This window comes from Canis lupus, chromosome 5 (assembly GCF_011100685.1).
Source record: "Canis lupus familiaris isolate Mischka breed German Shepherd chromosome 5, alternate assembly UU_Cfam_GSD_1.0, whole genome shotgun sequence".
In the NCBI taxonomy this organism is placed as follows: Eukaryota; Metazoa; Chordata; class Mammalia; order Carnivora; family Canidae; genus Canis; species Canis lupus.
Genome location: NC_049226.1, coordinates 47,005,266 through 47,025,153, shown reverse-complemented (window position 1 = coordinate 47,025,153; position 19,888 = coordinate 47,005,266). Strand labels below are relative to the sequence as shown.

Below are 19,888 nucleotides of genomic sequence, written 5' to 3'. Positions count from 1 at the left end.
AAAAAAGGTGCCTATTTTTCATTGATTTTTAGCTATTATAAACAGTCTAGAAAGTACTAAGGGTTTTTTTGGGGTGAAATACGATGGAAAAGGTCTGCTATTATTATTATGAAGTACTATCCTATGTTATCACTGAAATATTTAAAACACAGGTACTACAGATATTTGGACAACCAGAAACAAAAGAAAAATTAAGGCAACTAAAGGGAGATAATTCTTTATAACCTTCACACTGGTTAATTAGGTCACTGGAATGTATTACCTAAGATATTATTATCCATTATTAGTACTATTAAGGAATTTATATTATAACACTCTAAATACTAGCTGTCTCAGGTACTTTTCACAATTTGGACCTAGGGTTCTTAGAACAGCCCTAGAGATCAACTAACTTCTTATCAGCTACTATGATTATCATCCTTCATGGTTCTAATAATGCTGGGGTTTCGTTGCTATTATTTGTAATGATAGTTATGGAAACAAAAGTATTTTGCACTAATCTCAGTGATCTTACAGAGATAGCAGAGAAAAACTATAACCAATATATTAGATCTATGGTGATAGAAATGTTCTATTTCTTGACTGGGTGTTTGATACACAGGGGTATACATTTATTAAAACTCATTGGATTGTACACTCAAGATCTGTGGATTTTGGGGGTTTTTTTGTTGTTTGTTTTTTTAAAGATCTGTGGATTTTACAATATATAAATTTTACTCATAAAAAAATTTAATGAAAAAAGAAAACATTGGCTAAAAAAGTTGAGACACTGGTATTTCTATTTATATTCATTATTGTTCTGCAATTTAAAAATGTTTAAATATTATTTTTTAAAGATTTATTTATTTATTTTTTAGTGAGGGGAAGGGCAGAGGGAGAGAGAATCTTTTTTTTTTTTTTTAAGATTTTATTCATTTATTCATAGAGATGCAGAGAGAGAGAGAGAGGCAGAGACACAGGCAGAGGAGAAGCAGGCTCCATGCAGAGAGCCCGATGTGGGACTTGATCCAGGGTCTCCAGGATCACTCCCTGGGCTGCAGGCGGTGCTAAACCGCTGCGCCACCGGGGCTGTCCCGAGAGAGAATCTTTAAGCAGACTCTGCGCTGAGAACAGAGCCCGAAGCAAGGCGCAATTCCACAACCCTGAGATCATGACCCGAGCCAAAACCAAGAGTCAGACACAACTGACTATGCCACTCAGGCATCCCTAAAATAATAATTTTAATATTAAAGATAACACTATTCTGTAACTCTCTTGAATGTAACCCTCAGTAAGACGCTAATGAAATGTTTTCATGGCTGTTTCCCATCATTCTTTCACATACCCTCATATTTTTCGGAATATAAAGTGAATTCCACCCCAAATATATTTTTGTTTGTTTATTAAAATATAGTTTACATACATTAAAATGCACAGATTTTAAATGATCACCTTAAGAGTTCTGACAATCGTATACTCTGATGCAACTATCACCAAAGATATAGAACATTTCAACCATCTCCAGTTTCCTTGTACATCCTTCCACTCAAATTCCACTTCCTAGCCCATAGGTAACCACTTTCTAATTTCTATAATCATAGATACCTCTGTCTATTCTTGAACTTCACATAAATTAAGTATGTAAATTTTGGTTTTGGTTTCTTTTGCTCAACCTGTTTTTGAGATAGTCTGCATTGTTGCATGTGGCAGTAGTGTGTTCCTTTCTATTGTTAAATAGTACTTTTTAAAAATAAATATACCAGGATTTTTCTACCCTCCAACTGAAAGTGATTTTGGTTATTTTCATTTTGGGATTACTATGAATTAAGTTGCTAACAACATTCTTGTATATGTCAAGGTGCCTGGGTGACTTAGTCAGTTAAGCTTCAACTGGTGATTTCTGCTCAGGTCATGATATCCAGCCTAGGTCAGGATCCCCAGGCTCTGTGGGGAGTCTACTTGATATTCTCTCCCTTTCCCCTTCTCCCACTCGAAGAATGCAAACTTTCTCTCTCTGGAATAAATAAGTAAGTCTTTTTTAAAAAAATCATTCTTGTACAGGTCTTTTGTGGATACATCATTTTATTTCTTTGGGAAAGCTAGGAATGGAATTGTGGGGCTTGATCCTAGGACCCTGGGATCATGACTGAGCCCAAGGCAAATGCTTAACTTACTGAGCCACCCAGGTACTCCCTGTTATCATTTTAAATTCCCATCAGTAAAATGGAGTTCCAGCTGCTCCACACCTTAGCAACCTTAAGACTGACTGTTTTAGTCATTCTCATGTGTTTTTTTTTTTTAGGTTTTATTTATTTATTTATTTATTTATTTATTTATTTATTTATTTATTTATTTGAGAGAGAGAGAGAGCACATGAACATAAGTGGAGGGAAAGGGGAGAGAGAGAACCACACTCCTCACTGAGTGGGGAGCCTGATATGGGGTTCAGTCCCAGGACCCCGAGACCATGACCTGAGGCAAAGGCAGACATTAAACTGACTGAGCCACCCAGGTGCCTTCTTGTGTGTGCGTGTGTGTGTGTGTGTGTTTTAAAGTAATCTGTACTCCCAACATAGGGCTTGAACTCACGACCTTGAGATCAAGAGTTGTATGCTCTACCACTTGAGCCAGCCAGGCACCCCTAGTTCTGCTGTTTTTTAAAAGCCACTCTGTTTTGTTATTAGGCTCTTCTAGTGAGCAGGCATGGTATCCGTTTGTGGGTTTCATTTGTATTTCCAATGATAAACGATGTTGAACCTTTTTCATGTGCTGTCCATTTAAATATTTTTTGTGATATATTGGTTTAAGTTTTTGTACATTTTTATTGCACTTTTTAAAAAAATATTTTATTTATTTATTCATGAGAGACACAGGGAGAAAATAGAGAGAGACAGGCAGAAGCAAGCTCCCCATGGGGAAACCGATGCAGGACTCGACCCCAGGACTCCGGGATCACGACCTGAGCCAAAGGCAGACACTCAACCACTGAGCCACCCAGGTGCCCTGTACTGTCTTTTAATTGTTTATTTATACATTGTAGATACAAGTCTTTTGTCAGATATATGCATGACAAATATATTCTTCTCAATCCTCAGCTTGCCTATTTCATTTTCTTAATGGTGTCTTTTGATGAGTAGAAATTTCTAATTTTGATAAAGTCTAACTAACTTTATCTTCTATAATTAGTACTTCTGTTGTATGAAATTTTGCCTACTCTAAGTCTCAAAGATAATTTCTTTTTTTTTTCAAAGATTTTATTTATTTATTCATGAGAGAGACAGAGAGAGAGAGAGAGGCAGAGACACAGGCAGAGGGAGAAGCAGGCTCCATGCAGGGAGCCTGATGTGGGACTCGATCCTGGGTCTCCAGGATCAGGCCCTGGGCTGAAGGCGGCGCTAAACCGCTGAGCCACCAAGGCTGTCCTCAAAGATAATTTCTTATATTTCCTTCTAGAAGCTTGATGCTTTTAACTTTTACTTTATGCCTATGACATTTCTTGAATTAATTTTTGTGCATCGAGTGAGATAAAGATAGAGGCTATTTTTTTTTCCATATGGATATTTAAGACTTTCTTTTTTCCTATTGACTCAGCCCAATATTTAAAAACAATTCAAGGGTGCCTGGGTGGCTCAGTTGGTGAAGCGTCTGACTCTTGATTTCTGCTCAGATTATGATTTCAGGGTTGTGGGACTGAGTCCCACATCGGGCTCTTTGTTCTGTGGGGAGTCTGCTTAGGATTCTCTCTCTCTCCCTCTCCATCCGCCCCTCCTCCCTTTCTCTCTCAAATAAGTAAATAAATATTTTTTAAAAATTTATCATATATTTAATCAACTGTAAAGATAATATGAACCAAAAAGGGTATTAGAAATTAGATGTTGCCAAAGAGAATGAAGATTCATAAAGCATTTAAGTAATTACACTAAAGGAAAAACAGTTGTGTTATATGGAAGGAAGCCTGGGATCATATAATAGTTTTGCTGTGTCCTAGCTGTGGACATTGTGCTATTGTGGGTACACCACTTACTCTGAATTTTAGTTTCCTTAACCAAACTAGCATATCATAAGAATATTAATGCCACTTGATATGGAGTGCTTCCAGAGCTTGAAGGAAGGAGGACAAGGCAGTGGAGTTCAACTTCATTTTTTAAAAAATACTTTATTTATTTATTTGTTTGTTTTAAAGATTTTATTTATTTGAAAGAGTGAGACAGCATGAGAGGGGGTAGTATCAAAGGGAGCAGATACCCCCTGAGCAGGGAGCCTGATGACATGGGGCTCGATCCCAGGACTCCGGAATCATGACCTAATCCCAAGGCAGATGCTTAACTAACTGAGCCACCCAGGTGCCCCTGGAGTTCACCTATAAGAAGTCTGCAAGGGCCTGGAATCTGTGTCCAGACCTGGTAGGGTATTCAATATTGGGAATGAGAGGTGGCCAAACGGGAAGAACATGCAGAAGCACATATGCAAATAAGACTGGTACTACAAATGAATGTCTAGACTATCATGCCAAGGAATGCATACTACTCCAGCCCAAGAAATGCCACTTCTATCAGAGCATTGGCCATATGATGGCCTCATATCCACTGAAAGCCCAGCAGGCCCCAACATCACAGAGAAAGCCAGCTTACTTTCAGGAAAAGGATGAGATTCACAGACCTGCCCTATTCCTAGAGGCATAGAATTTTGCCATGGTGGGTAAGTGACTATCCTTCTGCAATCAGAAAAGTTCAAGGGTTAGGCATCAATCAGAAAACAGTAGAAAAAGCAGGATAGCTAGGGTCAGTATAGGGCAGCTGGTACTGCCATAATTTTTAGTTCAGGATCCATAGCATCATCTCCTCTTCTCTCTTGATGAGGGGAAGGAATGAGGCAAAGGAACTCCAACACTGCTATCCTAACACAGGCTTTCATGGAAAATCTCCCTAGAACTTGTACACTTTATTTGAAACTCCCACAATCTTAAGCTTCTGAAAGTGGCCTAGATAGGGAAGTTGTTTTCCTTTCAAAAAAGGATATATAATAATAATTCCTATGCCAGAGTGAAAAGATTCAGAATGAGACAAAATTGATGGACCCAACCCAGAAGCCATTACATTCTTCAGGAGGGAATCTCTTGGGGGTGGGTTAGACTCTTCTATCAGTTATCTTTTGGGGGAATATAGCATATTGAACTACCTAACTTTTCTACCACAGTGTTCTCTTGAAATTCCTTCATCTTGAAAATGTTTCATGGGATGCTTGGTTTTAACTGGTTTGTTCCATGACTCAATCTCCTTCTACTGGAAGGTTGGGAATGAGTATAAATAAGAAGCTGGTGCTGCGTATGAATAGAGGCTGAGCCAAGTGAAGGGCCTAGAGAGGAAGCTAAGTTGGATGAAAGATCATCTATATATATAATAAAGTATTCTTATTTCAAACCTCTAATTCTAGAGCACAGGACTTGCTTCACATCCATATTCATCCTTCACTGGATTAGGTTTGAGGTATCATTCATGTATGTGTGTGTGTGTGTGTGTGTGTGTGTGCGTGCGCGCGCGTGTGTACTAAAGATCTAAATTGGTATGCAAAGGTTTTAAGAATGATACATTTGTATCCATCTGTGCTGCCCATGAATGAATGAATGTAAAGGCAAGAAGGAAAATCCTTACAATTCTGGACCTTTCCTGGTTGGCTTCTAGAAAGACTCTTTAGTTAGGGCTTTTTTTTGTTGTACTGAAGCCAGTGTCCTGCTGTAGTAGTAACTATGGTATCATATTAGCTAAAGAAGAACAAGGGTTTAGTTTACAAGCTGTAAAATCACTGCAAAACTGTATCGCTATGTTGAAATAGAGAAAATACAACAGAATGTGTCAGGTGATGTGTCTGACCCAGGGTTCTTGTCATTTCCAATGTTCCTTTCTAGTTATTTTATTGTCTGATACTTATAAAGCTTCCTAAGTTGCTGATTTGGTGATTCATCTGTTTTTCTAAGTGTTCTTTTGAGTTTTCTGATCCTAGTGGAATTAAATTAGAAATTAGTAACAAAATAATAGTTGGAAAATACAAAAATATGTGGAAATCAAACAACACACTCCTAAATAACCAATCAAAATGGAAATTAGAAAACACACTGAGGAGAACAAAAATGAAATATAGAGTATATAAAAACTTATGGGATGCAAAGAAAGCAGTTCTAAGAGAGAAATTTAAACATCTACATCCAAAAAACAAACAAACAAACAAACATCTACATCCAAAAAGAAAGAAGGGTACCTGGGTGCCTCAGTTGGTTAAATGTGTGACTCTTGATTTTGGCCCAGGTCATGATCTTAGGATTGTGAGATGGAGCCCCATGTGGGACATTGGGCTCTGAGCTCAGCACAGAGTCTGCTTGTCCTTCTCCCTCTGCTCCCCTCCCACTCCTGCTCACCCACTCTCTCTCAAAAAGAGAAAGGAAGGGAGGGAGGAAGAGATGGAAGGAAGAGATGGAAGGAAGGAAGGAAGGAAGGAAGGAAGGAAGGAAGGAAGGAAGGAAGGAAGGAAGGAAGGAAGGAAGGAAGGAAGGAAGGAAGGAGCTAGGATGCTTGATAGGCTTAGTCAGTAGAGCATGTGACTCTTGATTGTGTGTTCAAGCCCCTCATTGGGCATAGGGATTATTTTAAATAAGAAAGAAAGGAAGAAAGAAAGAAGCTGTCAAATCAATAAACTTAACTTCCACCTTAAGAAACTAGAAAAAGCAAATTAAACCCAAAGGAAGCTGAAGAAAACAAATATGAAATATTAATATTAAAAAAGTGACAAGGCCATAAGAAGATAGTGAAGATCAACAAATCCAAAAGTGGGTTCTTTGAAAAGAAAATCAACAAACTTTAACTAGACTGACCAAGAAAGAAAGAAGAAAACAAAGAAGATTAGAATTACAAAAATCAGGAATGAAGGGGAGATATTACAACTAACTTTGGAGAAATAAAAGGAATTATAAGGGAGTGCTACAAAAATTTTATGTCAACAAATTAGACAACCTAGATGAAATGGACAAATTTCCAGAAATATACAACCTAGTAAGACAGAAAATCAGAATACATCAATGGAAAGTAAAGAGACTGGATCAATATTCAAAAAACTTCAAACAAAGAAAAGCCCAGGACCAGAGATCTTCACTGAGGAATTCTACATATATAATTTATATATATATATATATATATATATATAAAAGATTTATATATTTTAAAGATTTTATTCATTTATTCATGAGACACACAAAGAGAGAGAGGCAGAGACATAGGCAGGGGAAAAGCAGGCTCTATGCAGGGAGCCCAATGTGGGACTCGATCCCAGAACCCGGAGATCATGCCCTGAGCCAAAGGCAAACGCTGAAAAACTGAGCCACCCAGGTGTCCCACTACCAATATTTAAAGAAGAATGGACATCAGCTTTTCTCAAACTCTTTCCAAAAATAGGGAACACGCTGTAACTCATTCTATAAGGCCATAACTACTCTTGATACCAGAATCAGGCAAATACATCACAAGAAAATAAAACTACAAACCAATATCTCTTATGAATATAGATGCAAAAATCCTCAACATACTGGCGAGCTGGAATAAGAATTGAATAAAAAGATTTATACATTATGACCAAGTGGGATTTATCCTCTGAAAACAAGATTGGTTAAAACCAATCAATATATGGGGCACCTGGGTGGCTTAGTCAGTTAAGTATCCAACTCTTGATCTCAACTCAGGTCTTAATCTTAGGCTCATAAGTTCAAGTCCTGCATTGGGCTCCATGCTGGGCATCAAGTCTTATTTTTTAAAAATAACAATCAATAAAATACATCATATTGGGGATCCCTGGGTGGCTTAGTGGTTTAGCGCCTGCCTTCGGCCCAGGGCGTGATCCTGCCTCTCTCTGTCTCTGTGTCTTTCATGAATAAAAAAATAAAAATCTTAAAAAAAAATAAAATAAAAAATAAAATACAACATATTAATGGAATAAAGGGAGAAAAAAACCCACATGATCATCTCAGTAGATGTAGAAAAAGCACTTGCCAAAAATCCAATATTCATGATAAAAACAAACTAGAAATAGAAGGAACAACAAATTAGAAATAGAAGGAAACTCCATCTGATAAAGGGCATCTAGGAAAAACCCACAGCTTCCACCGTATTTAATGGTAAAAGACTGAATGCTTTCCTGCTGAGATCAGGAAGAAGGCAATGATGTCTGTTCTTGTCACTTCTACTCAACATTGTTCTGGAGGTTTTAGATAGGAAAATAAGCAAGAAAAAGAAATAAAAGGCATTCAGTTAGAAAGAAAGAAGTAAAACTGCCTATTTGCAGATGCCATGATCTGATGTATAAAACACCATAAACCTATAAAAAACTTTAGAGCTAATAAATGAGTTCAGCAAAGTTGCACAATAGATGATCAATATACAAAAATCAGTTGTATGGGGCGGCCCTGGTAGCTCAGCAGTTTAGCGCCGCCTTCGGCCCAGGGTGTGATCCTGGAGACCGGGGATCGAGTCCCACGTCGGGCTCCCTGCATGGAGCGTGCTTCTTCCTCTGCCTGTGTCTCTGCCTCTATCTCTCTCTCTCTGTGTCTCTCGTGAACAAATAAATAAAATCTTAAAATAAATAAATAAATAAATAAATAAATAAATAAATAAATAAATAAATAAAATTAAAAAATCAATTGTATTTCTTCTTTTTATTTTTTATTTTCTTTCTTTCTTTCTTTCTTTTTTTTTTTAGAAAGAGAGAAAAAGAGAGCATGCTTGAGGAGGTAGAGGGAGAGAGGGAGTCCCAAGCAGACTCCATATCCAGTGTGGAGCCTGACATGGGGCCCAATCTCATGACCTGGAGATCATGATCTGAGCCAAAATCAAGGGCCAGATACTTAACCAACTGGGCCACTCAGGCACCCCTAAAAATCAATTGTATTTCTATATACTAGCAATGATCAATATAAAGTAAAATTATAAAAACCATTCACATTAGCATCAAAAAGAATAAAATATTTAGGAATAAATTTAACCAAAAAATCTTAACCAAAAATATCTGTATATTGGAAATTTTAAAAATTGTTGAATAAAATGAAAGAAAATAAAAATAAATAGAAATACATTCTATGTTCACAGTTTGAAAAAATTACTAAAGTTAAGATGGCAAATTCCCAAAATTGATCTGTAGCTTGAGTGTAATCCCTATCAAAATTCCAAATGGCTGTTTATCAGAAACGGACAAGGTGATCTTAAAATTACTATGAAATTGCAAGATACACAAAATAGCAGAAGCAATGTTGAAAAGAAACAACAAAAGGGGCTTTACACTTCTTGATTTCAAATTTACAGTAATTATAACTTTTTATTGTGAAAATGTACAGTAATTAAGAAAGTGTAGTCATGGCATAAAGACAGATATAGATAAATGGAGTTATTAACTTAAGAGTCCAGAAATAAATCCATACTTTAATAGTTCATTGATTTTCACAAGGGTATCAACACTATTCAAAGGGGGAAAGAATATCTTTTCAACAAATAGTGCTAGGACAACTGAATATCCGTGCCCTACTCTCACATCATGTATAAAAATTAACTCAATTAGGTTTTTGACTTAAATATAAGAGCTAAAACTTTAAAATTCATAGAAACAAAGTAAAAACTTGAATTACCATGAATCATGTAATAGTTTCTTAGATATGATACCAAAAGTACATGCAATTAAAGAAGTAAACTGGACTTCATCAAAATTTAAAACTTTTCTGAATCAAAGGGATGCTACCAAGAAAGTTGAAAAGACAACCCAGAGAATCATATACCTGATAAGGTGAGAGTATTCAGAATACACAAAAGTAAAAACATAAAATCCTATTTAAAAATGGGTAAATGGGGATCTCTGGGTGGCGCAGCGGTTTGGCGCCTGCCTTTGGCCCAGGGCGTGATCCTGGAGACCCGGGATCGAATCCCACATCGGGCTTCTGGTGCATGGAGCCTGCTTCTCCCTCTGCCTGTGTCTCTGCGCCTCTCTCTCTCTCTCTGTGACTATCATAAATAAATAAAAATTAAAAAAAAAAATAAGATAAAAAAATAAAAATGGGTAAATGATTTGAGTAGATATTTCTTCAAAGAAAATATACAGATGGCCATTAAGCATGTGAAAAAATGCTCAACATCATCAAGGAAATGTAAATTAAAACCACAATGAGATAATATTTCACACATAGTAAGATGGCTAAAATCAAAAAGTCAGATAATAGGAAGAAGGATCTGGAGAAATTGGAACCCTCACTCACTGGTAGTGGGAATGTAAAATAGTGCAGCTGCTATAGAAGAGTTTGACAGTTTAAAAAGTTAAAGATGGAATTATCATGTAACCCAGCAATTCCACTCCTAGGTATCTAATTAAGAAAACTGAAACATGATTCAGCTATAAAAAGGAATGAAGTACTATTATATGCAACAACATGGATGAAACATGAAAATGTTATGAAAGAAGTCAGTCATGAAAGGTCACATGTTCTATGATTCCATTTATATGAAATGTCCAGAATGAGCAAATCCATGGAGACAGCAAGTAAATCAGTTGCCAGGGAAAGAGAAGAGGAAGAAATTAGGACCAATTAACTGCTAATAGATATAAGATTTGGGGGGTAGGGGCAGGGGAATCAGATAGTGGTGATGGTTGTTCAAAATAGTGAGTATAAGATAAACTACTGGTGTATGCTTTAAAATGATGAATGTTACATGAATTTTCTCTCAATAAAAATGCTGAAATTAAAATAACTATTAGAAATTACATGAGATAATTGGAAGATATGAACAAAGACTATCCATTTGATGGTTAAGGAATTATCATCAGTTCTGAGAAATATAATACTATAATAGTTTTAAAAAAGTCTTTATCTTGGGATGCCTGGGTGGCTCAGTGGTTGAGTATCTGCCTTTGGCTCAGGTCATGATCCTGGGGTCCTGGGATCAAGTCCTGCACAGGCTCCGTGCAGGGAGCCTGCTTCTCCCTCTGCCTATGCCTCTGCCTCTCTCTGTATGTCTCTCATGAATAAATAAAATCTTTTAAGAAACTAAAAATAAAATAAAAAAATAAAGTCTTTATCTTTTAAAAATAATTATTGAAGTATTTATAGATGATATTTCAGGTTTGTTTCAAAATAATCTAGTATGGAGTACTGACATATGTATGGGAGTATAAATGAAATAAGATTAGCCTTGTATTAATAATTATCAAAGCTGGGTAATGAACAGGAGTGCATTATTTTTGTCTCTGTTTGAAATTCTTCATAAGATAAAAAAAAAATCCCACTATCCTGTAACTGTAGTGAAATAAAGGATCTAGGAAATAATCATCAATGAAAAAAAAAAACTGAAGAAAGATTAATGGGGAATTTATTATGGGTGGATCAGGTTGATTAATATCCGAACCCCAAAATCAGATCATTTTGTGCTCTTGAGGGGATGCAGTAGAAACTACACAGACTATCTATTAAGTATTCTTATAAAAAATTTGAACCAGAATCTAATCAAGTCTCTAACGTTAACTACTAGTTTTATAGGAAATTTGAAGACTAGAGAATTATTTGAAGGACATCACAGCAAACAAATCAACTAAGTCCAGAATGTGAAATATGCTTATAAAACAAATATCTCGGTTTTTACAAAAAATAAACTACTGTACAAAAAAAGAAGGTGAGGGTGCCTGGGTGGCACAGATGGTTAAGCGTCTGCCTTCAGGTCAGGTCATGACCTCCAGGTCCTGGGATCGAGTCCCACAATGGGCTCTCTACTTAGCAGGGAGTCTCTTTTACTTCTCCCTCTGCCTCTCCCCTGGCTTGTGCTCTCTTTTTCTCTGTCTCTCAAAAGAAAATATAAAAATACTTTTTAAAAAAAAGAGGGTGAAGTTTAACAACATTTACAAAGACTTAAGATATATAAGAAACATTACAATGTATAAGCCTTGTTTGGGGCCTGATTTTTTTTTTTTTAAGATTTATTTATTTATTTATTCAGAGAGAGCGAAAGAGAGGCAGAGACACAAACAGGCTCCATGCAGGGAGCCCGACGTGGGACTCAATCCCGGGTCTCCAGGATCACACCCCGGGCTGCAGGCGGCGCTAAACCGCTGCGCCACTGGGGCTGCCCTTGGGGCCTGATTTTAAAAAGCCAGGTATAAAAGGATATTTTGAAACAATCATGGAAATATGAATATGGACTGTATAGGAGCTACTGTTAAGGAATTACTACTAATTTTGTAAGGTATGATAATGGCACTGTGGTTATAAAAAGTCATTATCTGTTGAAAACAATATACTGAAGAATTTTCTGATGCAATGACGATTCTGGGACTTGTAAAACATGCCAGGAAAAAATATAGATATACACACATGCATACACCTAAGTACATATACATACATACATATCTGAACCAAAATTAGCAAAATATTATTAATTGTTGAACATGGAAGTTCATTTTATTATTCTATTTTTTTTTGAAGATTTATTTATTTATTTATGATAGACATAGAGAGAGAGAGAGAGGCAGAGACACAGAAGGAGGGAGAAGTAGGCTCCATGCTGGGAGCCCGACATGGGACTCAATCCCGGGACTCCAGGATCGCGCCGTGGGCCAAAGGCAGGCGCTAAACCGCTGAGCCACCCAGGGATCCCCTATTATTCTATTTTATTTATGTTTGAAATTTTCTGTAATAAAAGGAGAAAGAAGAAAGAAGGGAAGGAGAGGAAGGGAAGGAGAGAGGAAAGTAGATTTTGAACCAGATCAGTAAGACTACAGAATGTGAACTACAAAATTTCCTAATGCCCTAAAATTCAAAGTTCTTTCTAATTTTAGGAGTTGGCAGAAGTCTTGTCTCAGAGAAATCAGACAAGTTTAGGTTCCAAGAATAATCAGACTTAGAAGCGTTCTACCAATAGTAATGGAGTAATCTAGCCTGGGAATCTGTGTCTAAGTTAGCAAACCTCCCTGCCCTCCTCCCAACTTGCACTGCTATTCCTTCAAGCAGCAAGCCTACTGAGTTGGCCTTGGTAGGAAGTATGTTCCCTCTCTTCCTATCTGTAGCATATGTTTCTTCCATTCCTTCCGAGGTGGCCTGAATAAGACCATGGATATGATCAGGTAGGTAAATTCATCTGAACTGCCGTTGGCAGCAGTCTGCAATAAAATTCATCTTCATTTCTGAAAATCCATCTAGAAACAGTTCTTGGAGGACAATAACTTGAGCAGCTCAAATACTGTAGGTGATGATACACTGGAACCTTCTTTACTCCTCACTACCCCCCAATAATTTGGGAGGTTTGGCAAAAAATGGTACTAGTCATATGCTTTCCAGATATTAAAGGAAGGTCATAGGGGATGATTCATACCTCTGTTTTCTCCATTAGGAGACTCATAAGGAAAATGACTTTTGCAGACTTGCCCTAACATCATGGTGCATTAATCTCCATGAAGGTCTGTAGCTGCTTTGGGAACACTGGGATTTGGGAGTTTCGAACATCTCTGAGAGAGGAAATAGCAGTAGATTAGAATGAATAGGCTCCACTTTAACCAATTGGTATATAAGGGCCATCTCCCTTCTGTGGATATCAGTCTTCTTCCTTCAGTATGATACTGGTAAGGCAAAATGACCATAAAGTTACTACTAGTTCCTCTGCAGTTTTATAGCAATTAGGTACTCTTAGAATTATAGATATATGTCTTGAATCTCTGATTTTTCTTTGCATGGGCTAAGGCAGCCTCATCAGGATCACTGACATGTGGGTAGACTTGAGAAGCCAGGCTGCTTCAGGGCCAAGTTGTAACTGGAGTGGATGCAAGCATAAATGCAGTTAAAGAGAGAATTTTAGACTTAACACCAGAACAAAAGCTGCCAATTCTAAGTTGTGAATATAGAGCTGCCAACAAACAATGAGGTCAGAGTACAAAAGCAGAAATTATCAGAAATAGGTCAGAAAATAGAAATGTTGAAGAAAGGCCCAGGCTAGATGCTAGGAACCTGCAGTTAACAGAGGTGGCCATACCAAGCTAAATTAAGCTAAATCCCTTTGGTTTAAAGGTATAGGATTGAGCCAAACACAACAATTATTTTTCTAATACAGGATATTAGCTGTGGCACTGGCTATCTTGACACATCCTAATCTGAAGTAAAAATGGATAAAAAGCCTGCCATGATGACAATTGTACTTCACAAAGAGGATGAATTTCTAAATAGCCAATCTTTGCTATTCAAATACTGTTACCATCTCCCAAAGAACGGTTTGGGGGCAGGAAAGAACAGTATTTCATTTCAAGCTGGACTACTCCTCTACCAAAATACCATTCTGACCAAAGAAACAGATGCAGAATTACAGTCACAGCTGCATTCTGTACAGAACAAGTAGGATAATGGTACTCTAAACTGCTAATTACACTGCTAACGATTTTCTTAGTGGCATTGCATTATTTTGCCACTTTTGTTTAAATTTTTTTAAAAAGCATCTAGGAAGTTTTAAAAATGGTAAATTGTTAAATAACAGTGAGTCTTCCAAAGGGAAATTCCATATAACACCCATTTCTTGAAATGACATCCTCATATGGGATTTTGTAAGAGCGCTGTTTATTGACTATTTGTTTTAATTTACTTTCTCACCAATTTACTTGCATTTAAGATTACTGAGGCCATAAGTATCTCAATATTAGTATTTGTATCTAGCTCTATAGTTGATATGAAAAGATAATAAACCAACATATGTCATGATATGCCGGCAGTGGCAATGTACTATGACTAGATTTACAAAAAGTAATAGCAACAGTACATTTTTATTTTTATTGTGACAACCATGGTGGAATTTATTACAGTGTTAGTATTTTATTGTTTAATTATGCCAGGATAGCTTGAGGGAGGTAATTACATTTTTGATATAAAAATGCTGTTAATGTTTTTATTTCAATTTAGCAGATTAGAGAATGCAGATTAAAGTACTGCCACTGTTCCATATTGTTTCTTGTGCCTTTATGTAGCAGAATATTTTTTTCCACAAATAGTAGTAAATTAATTTCAACTGAATTACTTTATTAAGGCTTCTAAATAATTTGCCTCTTAAATGAAAACCTCAATCTGGCCAAGAACATCCATACATTAGATTTACAAAAACCGTTTTATGTAGAAAATGGTGTAGCAATCACAATTATGTCACAATGTTTTTTGACAATTTTTCTATTTATTAAGGTAAATCTGTTAAAAAATTAAAAATACACTTGTTATACAATTACAAATTCACAGGTAAATACTTACATTTGCTTCTAGTAGATGATCCAATTTCAGTGATCTCCTAACACTGCAAACAAAATATATATATATATATAAAATCTTAGATTTATATGCTTTAGGCAGCTATATATTTAAGAGCAATATATATAAACAAAGATTCTGAGTTGCTTTTGCCAACTAAAGCAGAATATTATATGATGAAAGCAAAGCAATTTTCAGGATGATGAAACTAAATTTAATAGCATATTTCAAAATTGTACTCTTCAAGCATTAAAATATTATGAAATAATCTTAGTAAATATTAACATATTTGTGTTTTAAAATATCACTAATGAAAAATTATGCATAAGGACAAAATAATTTACACTCCCTTAATGGAGATGTTGAAAGTATATTATTTGCGGTAATAATGCACTAGGTATTAAAGTATGAACAAGGTGAAAAAAGTTTTGCACATTATTCTAGCTTTAAACATGATTCAGTGTTACCAGACTATGACTTAACTGAGGAACAGATGTTCTATGTCTTTATAAGTCCCCAATCCATAAGAAACTATTTTTTGTCTCTCTCACTAAACTGATTCAGGAACATGCCAGGCTCTCTCTGTGCAAAATCTGTTCTGCTAAACTGGATGCCCAGCTGTTGGTGACAATGCTTAGAAAGGAAAGCTGAATATTTATAATACTTTATTTCGTACAGCTGTCTTCTAAAGAGCAGTCATCAACATTTTATTGAATGCAGACTAAATGCTCAAAGGAGGAAAAGGTCAATATAAATTAAAACTAGTTTTCCCAGTGACAAATGCAACGTTAAAAGTACTTTTCTTGATCCCTAAGAAATAGAAATTACTCGATCTAAAATATTAGAGAATTTGTGCAGAAAGAAAGAAAGAAAGAAAGAAAGAAAGAAAGAAAGAAAGAAAGAAAGAGAAAGAAAGGAAAAAGAGGATTACATTGTAAAGGTTGTATTACAGAAAACAAAAATTTTTATACATCTTAGAAACGGACTATTCATAAATACTGACTTTTTTTTTCCTGACTATTGACTTTCAAACAAGTGACAAGAACAAGAAAAAATAGAAGAGAGATGGACAATTTACAATCACTATGGAGTAGTAAATATTAAATACAAAAATTTAATCTATCAAAAAAGGGCTCACTTCTTTTGCTATTATATCTACATTAGCTTATCACATAACATTATTTCTTGAGATTAATTAAATCACTTTGAAAACTTACTTATATCTTTTAGAAGTCCACTTGGAATTAATGTTAATTCTCAATGAAGCAAGAAGAGAATAGAGGTATAAACAAATAACAATGGCAAGTGATTCCCAAAAAAAGTATATATATTTAGTTTTGAAATATAAAGTGCTCTATTTAGGTGTATGAGATATTTTGGTATTTTATAAAATTTCAAAAGTAGAAATCAAAAACTAAGTACACAGGGCAGCCCTGGTGGCTTAGCAGTTTAGCGCCACCTTCAGCCCAGGGCATGATCCTGGAGACCCAGGATCGAGTCCACATTGGGCTCCCTGCATGGAGCCTGCTTCTCCCTCTGCCTGTGTCTCTCTCTCTGTCTCTAATAAATAAATAAAAAATCTTAAAAAAAAAAAAAAAGTAAGTACACAGCACATCATTTTTTATCCTTTGTTTTTAAAAACTAAAATGTAATACTACCTATTAGAAGGAAGCAAACCCTACTTTGATATTAACCGTTCAAAATATTGCTTTATTATTGATGATTAATTCTTAGAGAAAGTAACTAAATGTTTGGATTTAGATTTCCAGTTTAGGTCCTAGGGTTGATCTAAGAAGCTCAAGGAAATATATAAATGTAAACAAGAAAGCAAGCCAGGTTAGACTGTTATTTCCCACTTTAACAGTTTAGTGAGAATCTAAAAACATGATTTATTGTAGATGATATGGTTTTCAGATAATTCAGGCATGTAAACTAAAACCTGGTATTATTTACTAGAATCATGAAAAGATTTAATAGATGTGACTAGGAGAAATATAAGAAATCACTTAATTCATCCAATATGGAAGAGTTAATGTGATGTGCCCACTGTCACACAGCATGAAGGGCAGAAACTCAGATCTCAGGTTCTGTGCATAATAAATCATTGTTGAACTGAGGGGGAAAGGTAAAGAACAAACCTAGCAGAGGATTTTATGAGATCTATTAGAACTAGGCCCGCTGCTAAAATATGTTATTAAATTGAGCACATACTATATGTTTTTATTTTTTTTCCACTCTTTTATACACAAACAACTGTAATATAAACATGAAATTATGTTACATGGAAAAGGATAATGTTAATAGGAACATAGAGAAAGAGACGGTTGAAACATATAAAGGAAGAAGACAAAATTTGATTAGATATATGGGATAAGTATTTTCCTTTAGTATTTACTCACTTGTTACCAGTATTAGTTGGCAATTAAACATGATATATGTATGGTAATTCTGTAAAGTTATAAGCAGTTTTAGGGGTTGCTACCTTGGTTTAAAAAACGGGATGTCCCAAAAGAAATGTCAAATAGACATTTCTCCAAAGAAGATATACTACTGGCCAATAAACATATGAAAAAATGTTCAACATCCCTAATATTAGGAAAAAGAAAATCAGAAACACAATGAGATACCATTTCACAACCATTAGGATGTCTACTACCAAAAAAAAACCAGAAAATGCAGAAAACGTTGGCTAGGATATGGAAAACTGGAATGTTCGTGCACTGCTGGCGAGACTGGAAAATGGTACAGCTGCTGTGAAAAACAGTTTGGCAGTTTCTCAAAAAATTACATGTAGAATTGCCATATAATTCAGCAATTCCACTTTTGGGTATATATCCAAAAGAACTGACAACAGAGACACAAACAGGTATTTGTATATGCATGTTCACAGCAACATTATTTCTAGTAGCCAAAATGTGAAAGTAATGCAAGTGTACATTAACAGGTAAATGAGTAAACAAAATGTAGTATACATATACAAAAAGGCATATTATTTAGCTTTAAAAAGGAAAGAAATTCTGACACATGCTACAACGCAGATGAGCCTTGAAAATATCATACTAAGTGAAAAAGCCATATCAAAATGGCAAATACTATAATGATCCATTCAAATGAGGTTCTTAAGTAGTCAAATTCATAAACAAAGAAAATAGATAGTGGCTGCCAAGGGCTAGGATGAAGGAAGAATAGGGACTTACTGTCTGATGGGTATGAAGTTTTAGTTTTATAAGAGGGAAAGTTTTGGAGATAGATGAGGGTGATAGTTGCACGCGGTAAATGTACTTAATGTACTTAATGTCACAGAGCTATACACTTAATGATTAAAATGTAACCTTCAGCGATGCCTGGGTGGTTCAGTTGGTTAAATGTCCAACTCTTGATTGTGGCTCAGGTCATGATCTCAGGGTCGTAAGATGGAGCTCCATGTTGGGCTCTGCGCTTCGTGTGGAGTCGGCTTGAAATTCTCTCTTTCCCTTCTCTCTGCCCTGCCCCCTGCTTGTGTGCACTATCTAATAAAAATAAAATCTTTTAAAAAATGGTAAACTTTATAAAAAAATAAAGAAAATGGTAAATTCTGTTATATACATATTTACCACAATTTAAAAATAAATACTTTCAAAAAATTATTTATTTATTTGAGAGAGAACACAAACAGGAAGAGGCAGAGGGAGAAGGAGAAGCCGACCTCCACCTGAGGAGCAGGGAGACTGACACAGGCCTTGATCCCAGGACCCTGGGATCATGACCTAAGTCAAAGGCAAACACTTAACTGACTGAACTGAGCCACCCAGGTGCTCCTAAAAATAAACAATTTTTTAAAAAGATTTTATTTATTTATTCATGAGAGACAGAGAGAGAGAGAGAGAGAGAGAGAGAGAGGCAAAGACACAGGCAGAGGGAGAAGCAGGCTCCATGCAGGGAGCCCGATGTGTGACTCAATCCAGGGACTCCAGGATCTCGCCCTGAGTCAAAGGCAGGCGCTCAACCGCTGAGCCACCCAGGCATCCCAAATAAATAATTTTTCAAATGGGCACTTATCTACTATATTCTAATTTCCTCCGTCCTACTGGTAACCTTATTACCTCTGCAGGTTACTTCCCACTTCCAACTTAACCCAAATTTATACCAAATTTAATTACCCTGTTTCATTTTTAGGTGTACTAAGTTTAGACTCATTGGGATGAAAATTCTGGTTGCTACTGGCATTTTGCTCTTTAGAATTTAGGAAAGATAAATACATTTGACTTGCAATTTCTATCAAGGAGAGAAGAAAGTAACCATATTTTTAGGATTAGTCGTACTAGTAGGACTATCCTTCCCTATTTTATTTAACTTATCACATGGTAGTATCAGGATACTACCTGAATCCTGAACAGAATTCTCTGATTCTATCAGAACAGAACTAGTACATGAGCTTCAGTGTACAACAGTACTAACACTGGCGACAATATAAAAGAAATTACTCTAGAAAAAAATGAACTTTCATTTGATTTCTAATTAAGAATGAGGACTGACACCTCAAAAGACACAAAATTACATGCTTCGAGCTTCTCTTTCATTGTTTTTGTTTTTTTCTTTCAGGGAGAGTGTGATTAGGCAGAAGGGGGAGAGGGAGAGAGAAAATCT

The 19,888-nt window shown here is 35.9% G+C and overlaps 1 protein-coding gene across 7 annotated transcripts in view; it reads right to left on the bottom strand.

The window, feature by feature from the left end:
• The window catches only part of ITGB3BP (integrin subunit beta 3 binding protein), a 70,640-nt gene that overhangs the window by 37,054 nt on the left and 13,698 nt on the right, over nt 1–19,888 (bottom strand). For all 7 annotated transcript variants that reach the window (XM_038537298.1, XM_038537301.1, XM_038537296.1 and 4 more), the window contains one exon: nt 15,266–15,308. In XM_038537298.1, coding sequence (XP_038393226.1) covers nt 15,266–15,308 — 43 coding nt within the window. The remainder of the gene's footprint in view (nt 1–15,265; nt 15,309–19,888) is intronic.